This window comes from Cyclopterus lumpus, chromosome 15 (genome assembly GCF_009769545.1).
Source record: "Cyclopterus lumpus isolate fCycLum1 chromosome 15, fCycLum1.pri, whole genome shotgun sequence".
Classification (NCBI taxonomy): Eukaryota; Metazoa; Chordata; class Actinopteri; order Perciformes; family Cyclopteridae; genus Cyclopterus; species Cyclopterus lumpus.
In genome coordinates, this window is record NC_046980.1 from 13,374,058 (window position 1) to 13,386,888 (window position 12,831).

The 12,831-nt window shown below is 42.8% G+C and overlaps 1 protein-coding gene across 1 annotated transcript; it reads left to right on the top strand.

Moving 5' to 3' along the window:
* Positions 1-1,150: 1,150 nt before the first annotated feature.
* Positions 1,151-12,481, top strand: LOC117744116 (metal transporter CNNM1). Its single transcript, XM_034552234.1, has 10 exons — positions 1,151-2,615; positions 6,228-6,371; positions 7,439-7,579; positions 7,716-7,885; positions 8,107-8,206; positions 9,370-9,515; positions 9,941-10,184; positions 11,191-11,295; positions 11,905-12,006; positions 12,402-12,481. The coding sequence occupies exons 1-10, from the start codon at positions 1,151-1,153 to the stop codon at positions 12,479-12,481; spliced, it is 2,697 nt and encodes an 898-aa protein (XP_034408125.1).
* Positions 12,482-12,831: the final 350 nt, after the last annotated feature.

Below are 12,831 nucleotides of genomic sequence, written 5' to 3' on the forward strand. Positions count from 1 at the left end.
TTATCTGTCAACGACAACGTTTAAATATCGACATAACTAATGTTAAATACAACAGAAAATACAACTTTTGTTTTCGGATAGAGAAAATGTATTCCGAAGGTATACCGAAGATGTTCAAATTGGATGATACTGTTGTTGCAGAAGTGGTGCAGACAAGACACGTTTAAAGTAGCCACATTGTTTTGTTCTTGTGTGCAAAGTATTTCACTCCAAATGTTGTGGATGTGTGGCTGATGGAGAGCAGAGAGACCGTGTGTAGTGTTGAAGACCTGGCAGCACTCAGTTCTCACCTTCAGTTCAGTCTGACAGGCGGATCAATGTGCAATAACTAACAATATCGGAAATTTATTTTCATGAATCTGAATTCATTTTTCATGTTCTTAATATTAACATGCCTATTCATCTTTAATAGGTCGGTCTATATGTATAATGCATTTCATGGTATAAGTGTTATAATTATAAAGTTGCAGGATCCAAAAGTATCCTTCTAAAATGTGTTGAGAGACTATGACAATTATTCAATTTTTTACGGGGTGCGAATTCTGAAAAACAAATTGATAACTTATAACAAAGAAATAAATCCACACACACTATCCCGTGTAACAAGTCTGATATGAAGTAGACTTTCAGAAACAGATGATAATGCTGCCATCTAGTGGAGACAGTAAAAACACATTTTAGCTGTGTAATATGTGTTGATCCCAACTAATATTGCCGCACAAATAAAAGCTCTACGGTTTTGTTCCTTGAAACTCGGTTATGATCTCAATTGTTTTTTTGGTGACCCTCTCAATCATGCATGTATATGTATTTCTTTCCTTATCATAATGGTTACATATGTGCTTTAAATTTATTCTAGCCTTTTTTAGGGGTTTCTAAAACATAGCTGCACGTGTTGTTTGATCCCGTGTATCAAATTAATAATTTATGGTTGGGCATTTCCTGCCTTCTATTTTTAGAATGTGGCAAAAGAAAATAAGACAGGCTACGTCATGATTTGTCATGTGGTTGTGGTGCCTCTCTTTTCTCTCTCTCTCTCTCTCTCTCTCTCTCTCTCTCTCTCTCTCCCGTACACATTCTCTTCTGCGTGGATATGGCCACCCAGCTGCTCCATCTATCCCATCCGCAGACCACGTGACCCAGTTCTCCCATGTCCTTCAGTAGTTCATTCAGCATGATGGCTGCTGATGCTGTGGATGCTCTCTGCTGCATGCTGCATCCGCACCAGCTTTCTCTTCTCGTTCTCACCGTCACCCTCTCCTCTCTGCCTGCCCCGACAGCAGCACTGCTCGGCGTCCGGCCGGAAGACACCCAGAGCGGAGAGCTGTCCGTGCAGGATGGAGTACTGCGGGCGACCGAGGGCACCCGCTTCATACTGAGGGTGTACTACTCCGCATCTCCTGCTACGGAGCATCCCAACAGCCGGAACATGAGCGGCAGACCCCCGCCGTGGATCGCGTTTATTGAGGAACCGGGTGGGGACAGCGAGGACAGCGGGGCCACGGAGGGGCGGCTCTCGTCCACAGGGAATCCCTGCGAAGAAGAGAATGCCCGGAGCTCCGACATCGAGCTGCTGGGCTCTTTCAGATCGGCCTCAAGTCACAACTCCGTTCTGGTGGAGCTGCTCGCGAAAGACCTGCGCAGAGGCGAGGTGATCAAATACTACTCCATGTGCGCGTTTGATGGAGTGAAGTGGGAACACTTCAGCACCAAAGACTTCTGGTTGGCGGTGGCAGAGAGACCTCCAGAGGCAGATGTTTGGCTCCAGGCAGGTGTTTCGGTGCTCTTGTTAGGACTGTCTGCACTCTGCAGCGGTCTGAACATAAGCATGCTGGCTCTGGACCCTGTGGAGCTGCGGGTGCTGCAAAACAGTGGCACAGAGAAGGAGCAGAAATACGCACAGAAGATAGAGTCGGTGCGTAAACATGGAAACTACATCCTCTGCACTGTGGTGCTTGGCAACGTGCTGACAAATACATGCTTTGTGGTGTGGATGTGCCAGATTTTAGGAATGACTGCTCTCTCAACTGCCTCTTGTACTTTGGGGATATTCTTCATTGGCGAGATCTTACCTCACTCCCTGGCGTCCAGGCACAGTCTCGCCATCGCCTCCAAGACCCTCGGCGCGACCCGCCTGCTGATGCTGGTGTTCTTCCCCATCGCCTACCCGGTCTCAAAGATTCTGGACATCCTGCTGCACCAAGAGATCAGCAGCTTCTACACCAGGGAGAAGTTGGTGGCCATGCTACGTGTCACTGATCCGTACCACGACCTGGTCAAAGAGGAGCTCAACATCATCCAGGGAGCCCTGGAGCTGAGGACCAAGACCGTTGACGATGTGCTGACTCCGCTGTCAGACTGCTACATGGTGTGCTCGGACGCCACGCTGGATTTCTGCACCATGTCGGACATGATGCAGAGCGGTTTCACCCGGATTCCGGTCTACGAGAACGAGAGGTCCAACATCGTGGACATCCTGTTTGTCAAAGACTTGGCCTTCGTGGATCCTGACGATTGCACTCCCCTAAAAACAATTACTCAGTTTTACAAGCATCCCATGCACTGCGTGTTCAATGACACCAAGCTGGATGTGATGCTGGAGGAATTTAAGAGAGGTAACTCTTCACTTTAAAATCATATCAGAGGTCAGCTCTCAGAAGTACTCTGCAGGAGGGAGGTGGGTCTTTTGTTTTTGGAACGTCTGAGTAAGAAGTCAGTGTGTGAGGCCATATATATGTCTTGGAACAATCTCAAAGTCCCCTCCCACCACCTAGGAGTTAAATGTGACTTTAAAAAGTTTTCAGTGCAGAAGTAAATGTCATCAGTCCATTGGCTCACAGTGGGCCTGCCAGCAAAGCCCTTTGAACTCACGAGCAGTGGGAGCCATATGTGAAATCTGATACAGTGTCACACAGGGAGTCTGGTTCAGCCAGAAGTTAGAGGCTACCAAGGATCAGAATGGGGTTATACCTTCAAAATGCATGTAGTAAAAGTAATTTCCCCATGACAACAACACAGTGAACTTTGTATGCCCCCTTGGCCCCTGCTTGTTTCCCCTTTCAATATGTTGTGCACCGGTTATCGGATTTGCACTTTTATCTAATGTCAAAAAGGAATTTAGCGAGAGTGCAGGCTTTAGCTCTCACTGGAATATCAGTAGACTTAATGAATATCATCTCTATCGCTCTCTGACTCACACATCTTTTGTCTGATAAGCATCTTTGCTGATAAGTGCATTCACAGTATTACATCATGCACATGCAGTGATAGAAGGCATCCGTTCACTACCACAAAAAAAAGTGTGTCGCTTCTCCCCAGGGAATCCATTCAGTCTGGATGATAACGTTGAATATGATTCTGAGCAGCAAACAGCTCAAACTAGTCCCCTGATGGTGTCACACGCTAAAATGGAGACATATGAGAGGCTACTGGAACGGCTGTTATGTAAGATATTCATTGACATTGGCTTATGTTGGGGGGATTAGGATGTAAACCTGTTTCATTGACAGAGAGAGAGCTCAATATGTCGGCCAGAGGCCGCTGTGGTTTTGATTAGAATGTGAAAGTGGACACTGAGGAGACCTCGGCAGGGTTATAAATTAGATTGCCACTTACAGGTTACGAGGTCTACAGCTTAATTTTGTTCAGGATTATGAAGGATAGCTTTGGTCTGACACTTGTGATCCACAGGCCCAGTCTAACCCAGCGTGTTTCCTTATTGTGTGTTATTTATAGATACGGTTGGGTGAAAAGGTCACCTTTCGATTGTGTGTGTGTGCACCTAATTGTTAGCCCGCGGTGACTTTGAAGCTTCTCTCTGTGGGTCGTCGGCATCCAAACCTGCAGAGCAACCATGAAAAATTCAGCTCCAACCTTTTCCCTTCCCCTCTCACCTCCTGCTCGCATGGATTAGAGTCTCCTTCTGCCCAGGAAGCCTGCTGGGAGCTGTGGAGACGTCTCACTGGGAAGGGTGATGGGCTGGGGGGAGGTCTGTGTTGGAGAAAAGGAAGGAAATGTCACCAGTTATGTAATAAAAGAAAGAAAGCACTGCAAACATGCTGTTCAATGGAATGTACATTTATATAATGTCATACCGAAGGCAATGCTCATTAAATGATGCAGATGTGCTTTCATGGCATCATGAGCAACACACAATTCTCTGTAAATATTTAGATTTATTGGGGGTGAGCTTCTCCTTACTTTCAATCATTTTATTTTCGGTTTAATCAGGTTACACATTTCCTCAAACGCGACAATAAAAAAATAAAAAAAATAATAATACATAACGTAGCATAACAATGGCATTTTCTTAATTCAAAGTAGTAACACAACATGTTTAAAACACTCCATTACAAGTAAAAGTATTGCAATCTAAACTTTACAATTATTATACACAACATCAACATATAAAAAGTGATGCAGAATGGCCTGTGTCAGTATGCCATTAGTATACATTAATCATATTTATTAGGGCATTAGCATCTAAGTGATGATTTAATTTTGTAGTTGGTTAAGGTGTAGATCCTTTTAACTGCTACATACACTGCTGGAAAGCTTATTCAATAACAATATGCTTCATATTGTATAAACTGATCATGTGTTTTGTATGTAAAATCTTAATCTGAAAAGTACATACCTGCGGGAGTTAAATATATGTAGTGGAGTAAAATGTACAATATGTCTCCCTCAAATGTGCTGTACAAACTTACTAAAGAAACTATGTAGTACACTTAACAATACACACAATAAATCCAAACTTGTAGTTAATAGCACATTATAGAAGGCAGCCATTATGTTCTTTATAAACTAAATGTATGCATAAGTTGTTGTGTGGGCTTGTGTGTGTAAAACAGGGAGAGAGAAAAAAATAGAAATATAACCAATACATTATTTGCTCATGTAGTATAGTATGGCTGTAATGTTTGCAGAGACAGACATGAAACAAACACGTAATGCAAGATCATATGCAAACATCACAATCTAAAACAACAAGGAGGCTGGGAAACCGGCGGAGCAGAAACATTTTCAAAGAGGACATCCACGGTAGATTCAGTTTTGCCGCGGGCATGTGTGTCTGTGTGTGAGTGTGTGTGAGTGTGTGTGTCATCTGCAAGAGTATTATGTAACATATGAATGATGTAATGCAGTGCCTGGGCACATCACCAGCTGATGGCAAATCTGACTCTCTGACTCACCTCAGCTCTTCAGACAAGCTGACCTGAGCGCTGAGCAAGACCTCGTCATCTCAGCCAGTGTTTCCTGTTCGGAGATGGCTGCCTGTCAGGCAATCAGGTTTTTGTTTTGTCTTGTTGCGGTGGATTAAAGTATTTGATCCATTTTATCCCCTGGCAGTGATCCCCTAAATCGGCCCGTCTCATACGAGCCACTGATTCTGTTCAAGTAAAGTCGCAGACTGTTGAAATCTGTGTTCTAGTGACGTCGTACGTTTGGTTAGATAACTCACTTGAATGTACAATGAATACATAATAATGTAAATGTTTTTCATATATCTGTGTTTTTGGGGAGTTGAAAGTGATGATGTGTTCAGGGTAGTTTGTTCTGCTTTCCCGGTGATGTTCGACTGTGGTGGCAACTTTAACTTCTTGTCACAATTGCTTTATTGACTCATTCCGGAGATCCTGCTGGCGCCCCGTGTCATTGTACCTGGCAGGCATGTCATGTTCAGCCTAACGGTTACTGAAAAGGAGCGCTGCGTCTGCTCATGAATGTGTAAAGTGTGTATGCATGCGTATGTATGTGTTTACAGAGGTGCACGCAGTAGCATGGGCAGTTTTCGTCGGCAGATGCAGACATCCCCAGACTGATTGCATAATCCCAGTGTTTACGTAAGGGCCCAAGTCTTCCAAACTGTCAAGTGTCTCCAGGCTAATCCCCCAATGTGCCCACTTTCTTCTCGTCTGAGTCACACACACACACACACACACACACGCACACACACACACACACACACACACACACGCAAGGGCCATCCTGACATTGGAATAATGCAATATTCAAGCTCTCAGTCAGTGTTCTCCTGTGTTTATGCCCTCTCAGCTCCAGCTGGTGTATTAATGCTGATTTTCATCTCTGCACAGATCCAGTTGGAGGCTGTTGACTCGTGTTATTTTTATCCGGTGACGTTGCCTCTCAACCCATTTTCATGGACAGATTTGAGCACAAAGTGGCATTGTGAACTCACCCTTTATGTTTTGGGATGAACGCAGGCAAGTCCCACCTGGCTGTGGTGCAGAGGGTGAACAGCGAAGGTGACGGAGACCCCTTCTATGAAGTGATGGGCATCGTCACACTGGAGGACGTCATAGAAGAGATCATCAAGTCTGAGATTGTGGATGAGACAGACCTGTTTAGTACGTATGATGCATAAACAAGCTGATTATGAAACACTGAGTTTTCAAAGTCACTGTTGCATTAGCTGTGAATCAATTTGATTACATTTCCAGCTGCCACACTCAATATATTTTCACAGCTGAGTTTGTTCAGCTCTGTGGGGTCCACAACATCACAGAGAAACACTCAATTCAACAACAAATACAGAATATCGTAATATTTAGGGCTGTTATAAGTAGCAGTTTAGCATTTATAGAACAATTGATTTTCCGTTCCACTATCTCCTCTCCTGTTTTCTCATTAAACTATTGATCTCACGCTCTCTCCTCTCTTTTGCTACCAGCTCCTTGCTGATGCCTAATTAAATAATGTAAATTAATGGCCCAGTCTCACAGATAATCACCATAATCCGCTCATATTTAATTGGCTGGAAAGGCTCTCCACAGAAAGGAAGTCAAATGCCAAACTCCCTTCATTTCATATTTAATCTGGTCTGTGCTTTCATTTCTCTCACTGGATTTGACCACAGTATTTGCACACAATTGGGAAAGTAACTTCCAAAAACAATCCCATAAGCCATGAACATAAAACTTTGAAGTGTGCTACAATTTTAATTACATGCAGAGAGTCTGAAGCAGTCATTGGTGCACTTGCGTGGGAGTTCATAAACTCAGGTTTCTTTGTGTGTCTGCTTGTGCGTAATGATGTGTGTATATATAGCACAGGGGATCTAATCTCTCCAGAATGTGCACTTCAGGCAATTATAGCACCAGCTGTTCCTGCTGCAGCTACGATGTATTTAATGGGATGTAATGCATGCTCCTCGTGTCCGCAGAGGATAAGTCAATTGATCAATCAGAGGGGGATAATCCCACGCTATCTGCTGCTAGAGATAAACTTACTAATACATGTAGTGTTTGTTAGCATCAACTAATGAGCTCAGTGACACCTCAGTGTTACTAAGAATAGGCTACTGTACCTAACACAAACTAATAATCAGTGAAAGAGTAACAGAGCATATATGAAATATGAAATTAGCACTGGCTTCCATGCACTTGTATGATTAGCAATCTGTGTGTGTTCATAGCTGATAATAGAAACAAGCGACGTGTGTCCAACCACGAGAGGAAACAGCAGGATTTCTCTATCTTCAAACTGGCAGAAAATGAGCTGAAGGTGAAAATCTCGCCCCAGTTGCTGCTCGCAACACACCGCTTCTTGGCAACAGGTAGCATCGTATATATGTGTGTTTAATAAGCGTGCATGCGGAGTATTTATGGGTGCACGCAATGTATTGCAGGTTAAAAACCAGGACAAGGACGTGTGTAATTCTACATTTGTGTCTATATGCGTTTATCTTTTAGAGGTGGAGCCTTTTAGGCAATGCCACCTGTCAGAGAAGATCTTACTGCGTCTCATCAAACATCCCAGCATTGTGCAGGAACTCAAGTTCAACCCCAAGAACAAACACGCTCCTCAACACTACCTCTTCCAGAGAAACAGACCTGTGGACTACTTTGTCCTCGTTCTGCAGGTGAATCCCTCTTCTGCTGCTTTTGAAACCAGACAGTAATACAAGTGACCGAAGTTGCAGATGAATTATGTAGCTAAATCCCTTCTGTGCTTGTAGTTGTTATGATTACAGTGTTTTGCTGCATATTTACTGTGTGGCAGGCTCCATTAGATGAGTAATCAAGTAGTATCACTTAATTTGCATATAGCTAATGTTTGTAAATGGCTGTTTTGTCGTTGCAGGGACGGGTGGAGGTAGAGATAGGAAAGGAGGCGCTTCGCTTTGAAAATGGAGCGTTTTCCTATTATGGCATGCCAGCACTCATCACGCCCTTGCCAATTGGTAAGTAGCACACATGAAGCAATATAGATCAATATGACAATGAGGCTGATGTTGAGGATGATGACAACAGGGACAGTTCAGCACCAATAATCGTAAATTGTGCAGTGCTGGATGTGTTTTTGATGTCTAAATCCCACCCAGCCTGCAAAAGCAGCCACAGCCGTGGGAAGTGAGTAATTAAAAGAAGTGATTTCAGAGAATTTCCCAGTGGAAGGACATGACCTGCACAGGATTATATGAAATCCATCTAAGACTGCAGAGCAAGCAGAAAGCATCTCTCTCTCTCTCTCTCTCTCTCTCTGTTTGGTGGTTACATGTTTTGCATATGTGATGTTCTGGGTGAGCCAAATCAAATGGAAGCCCTTTTTAAATATTTGAAAATCCCTTCTTTGGACAGACGTATTACATCTCAAGAGCGGCTTTTTTACTGACTTCTTCTTTTTACTGTCTCTCTCTCTCTGTGCTGTTATTGCTCTCCAACATTTAGCTAGGCCGTGCTCAAATGCTCAAAACCATGTAAAATGTAGGTCAATGGAAAAGCCCTACACAACAAAATGCACACAAAGTACTTTTAAAAGTATGATCATAAGTGCTGAACTGCTCTCTTGTAGCTTAAATTAAAAGTAAGTAAAACATTACAACATCTCTTAAGGTATGGCACCAAACTGAATATATAATATAAGAATATATTTGACAAGTACAGTTAAATGTGTGGTTTTTTCAAGGAACTGTTTGTGTTAAAAAATATGACTTTCTTTTCAAAGTCAGCGTTAACTGCCTAGACTGGTCAGTATTGAAGTAATGTCAAGATTGGCACAATTCAAATCTGTTAAAAGTAATGAAGAGAACTGGAAAAGAGAAATACAACAACATACATCTTCATAAATGTAAACAAAATTGGAAAATGACAACAACAGAACTGTAGTGCACGCAACTATAGTTAAAGTATGACTGAATTTGCATTAGTGCACCATAAATAGGGCAGAGCCAAACACATCTATTTCACCTCAGAGTGCTGAACATAAAAAATTAAAAAAAATATAATTTGAGTATTTTGATAGATTCGGGTGTGTTAAATAATTAAACAGTTATTTACCCAAGAGCGATAATGTCTGTAAGAAATACACAGCTAAAAGTATGTTTTCTTCTTCTGATCTGCTCAGGTCCGAGGTATAGTTCCCGAGGCAGTGGTCTGAACCAATCAGATTCATTACTGAGTGGAGGCAGCGTGGGACAGCTCACTGGAGGAGGAGGCGTCTACTTACCAGACTACTCCGTCCGACAGCTCACAGACCTGCAGATCATTAAGGTTACACACATGAGTGCTTACACACACCACTGAATCGTATGAAAAAATCAGCAACCAACGTTTATAATCTCAAATAAATGTATAATTTCCTGCACAGTGAAATGGAAGAAAATTGTGAGCACAAGCAGGCAAAAATACTTTTAAACTCCCTCCATTTTTTTACATTTTTAATTTTCAAAACATTTTCAAAATTCCCCAAAATGCCAACTCGTCCTCTGCTGCAGCATTTGCCTCTGATATGTTCTCCCTGTTTCTCCATACACCTTCTCTCCTTTAATTACTAAGGATGATTTGAGCTCCATTTCAACCATGAATATTTTAAACTTAAATGATGGATGTCCCTTCACCTCTTCTCCACATGCTCTGGGGTTAGACAGGCGGCCATGCTTGCGCAGGTCTTAAACTTGCTTTCTATGTGCCCACAGATCAGCAGGATCCACTACCAGAACGCCCTCATAGCCACCAGGTTGGACAGCTCCCCTCAGACACCAGACCCGGTGGATCCTGATGCTAAAGGGAGGCCTGGGGTCCCAGAGACCCGCTCACACAGCATCGCCCTCCCCCTCACACACACACACACTCGTCTGGGGCTGGCACGCCTTGCACGTCTCCATCCCCACGGTGGCCTTCGCAACACCTCCCAGCTCAATGAAAGAAACCGTATTGTCCGTAAGTAGTGTAGATGTTCACTGTGCAAAGTGTAATTATGGTGAGTTGGTTTAAGTGCTAAAATTATTCATCAATTAATTCATAAAAGAATAATCTGTTACAAAATTTAAATCTGGCCTTTGACCATATGTATAGGCAAATACATACAATGTTTCCTCCATTTCCTCTGAAATACATCCATTCATTTGAACATTTCTCCTGCTCTGGTAAGAGCAACACCAAAGCCCTGATAAGTCAATGCTGATCTAGCTCCATGAGACTCAACATAAATGTCCTGATTCACTGGAGAAGTAATATTTCTTTTAAAGAGGAAGAAAGAGGAGGTTAAAATAATCAAATGCGTTTAGGGATAAAAACCTGACAGGAGAGATACATGAAAAAAAGCCATTCATACCAATCCAAATAACATAATTAAATGAAAAAAAGTAATGAAATTACTTGTGATGCTTCACCCAGGATAGTTTCCGAAATGCAAGTTTAACCTATTTTCTTTCGATTTATTATATCAGTCATGAATGCATCCTCTAATTTAAACACCCACAGTGACTCACAAAACTGGTGCAAACATGGCATCATCCAATCTGTACTGGGTTCAAGGCTTAAAGGATTTTCCCACATACCATCTGTTGCTGTGTGCAACACGCCACCCAGTTTGTGTGTGTGAGTGTGAGTGTCATTAGGAAACATCACTGGACAGATGGTTCTGCTGGTTGTCAATAAAAGAGTAGCATCCAGTTATATACGTATACCGCCAGGTTTTGTGTTTGATCACAACACAACAGATTTCACCAATTAAATCTCACCCGGTTGTAGCTCATCTTTAGTTTGAATTTAAACCTCATACTTTTAATCGACTGTCTTTTTAAATTTACCAGACCCTCAAAAACCCATTGCCCGAACAAATAGAAAGTTCTTTACCTCCCTCTACAGGCAGAACTACAAACAAGCTGCTGCTGTGTGGCTCGCACTTGGTTTCAGGCTGATTGGTCTATCTCCCTCTTCACAGGCAGCAAATCTGATGGGCAGAGGAGTCCAAATGATACAGTGTTCCTCCGCCTGGATGAGATTCCCTACATCCGTGAGGACCGGCCAGAAAGTTATGGAGAGAATGGTGAGTGCTGCTCCATGCATCCTGACTGGAGAAAAGACTCACGAATCCTATAGAATCGTGTCTCAGTTCAAATTTAACAGGGATTTGTGTTCAAGATCTATAGTTCCTCTGCAAATGCACACAATATCCAGAAAGTATGTAACATTTAAAGAACAAATAACTAACTAAACTATTCCTCTTGAAAGAACAGTTTATTCCAAATGCGATGAGCATTCGATATACTCAAGAATGTTGCTGCTCCCGCTTTACTTAGCTTGTGGTGGCTCATGTCAGCTGAAATTATGATAACATAATATACACTTTGGATATAGATTGCTGTGTAACTCACTACATATTGCTCAGTTTATGAATATATTGTTACACAACATTGTAGTGTCATATTTAAGGGGTTATATTACATTAAGTATGAACACAGTGGTCCCCATCAGGAGATGTTTGTTAATTCCTTCCTTCATTTAGCTCGAGTCAGTTTTCCTAATAATAAAGTCTCTAAAGCAACTATCTTGTCGTCTGTTTACAGTACATATCAGCGTAGGTCTGGGGGTTATGTCCCTCCTTCTACACTGCTGTATCGCCGCTGTCTAACTCTTTTGTAAACCTTCTCCTCAGACGTGCCTATGGAGTCTCAACCCTCCACCTCTCCCTTCATCAGCTCTCTGTCTCTATCCAGCTCGGATGAGAACATTGGGAAGAAGCTGTTGCGTAAATTGAGTGAGCAATCTGTCACGAACACAGACGCAACAGCACACCCCCACACACCGTCCCATGGGCCCTAACTTCTGTCAGACATAGGAAACAGTGCCGAGCGTATCTTAGCAACAGGTGATGTGTCGTGACCCTCGCTGCATCCTACTCCTTTTCAGCAGAGCAGATTCTCCAGCTGCAACTGTTGGCTCAGAGAGGATATGACTCATTGACTTTAATTTAGCAGCTCTGCTGCTTGATGCTACGTTACTTCAGTTAACAGCAAATGTGAGGTAGTTCAAAGAGAATCACAAGAAAAGCAAATTTAAGGATGAGATTATGAGGATAAAACGGATGCAGCAACAGGTTATGACAGGTGTTTTATTAACCAGTGATGGCCTAAATCTCTCCTCTGTTTCTAGGTAACAAGAGGAGGAAAAAGTCTTGGGATGGAGAAAAGAGTTTGGAGGAAGGTTCAGATCAACCAGCAGTGACGAGCTAGCAAAGTGACACTGATGAGGAGGGATAAAGCTCCTTACTCTCCATCACTCACTGGTTCTCCTTATTAAGCAGCCCCCCTCCCCCCCCCCCCACAGACTCCCTTCATGCTCTGATACAGCTCTCACATCTCACGTGATGTAGCCACCAACACTCAGGTCCCCACTGGCACACTCTTTCCCACCTCTGCCGGACTTCACACCCGTAAAGTGATTGCTGATAATAATTGGGACAGATCTGAGAGAAACTTGATTGGACAAATCTAAACAACATGGTCTTAGATGTATCCAGCCTTACACTGGTTGGTAGGTTTTAATCACATGTTTCGTAGTAAATGTTGAAATATTGCTTTAT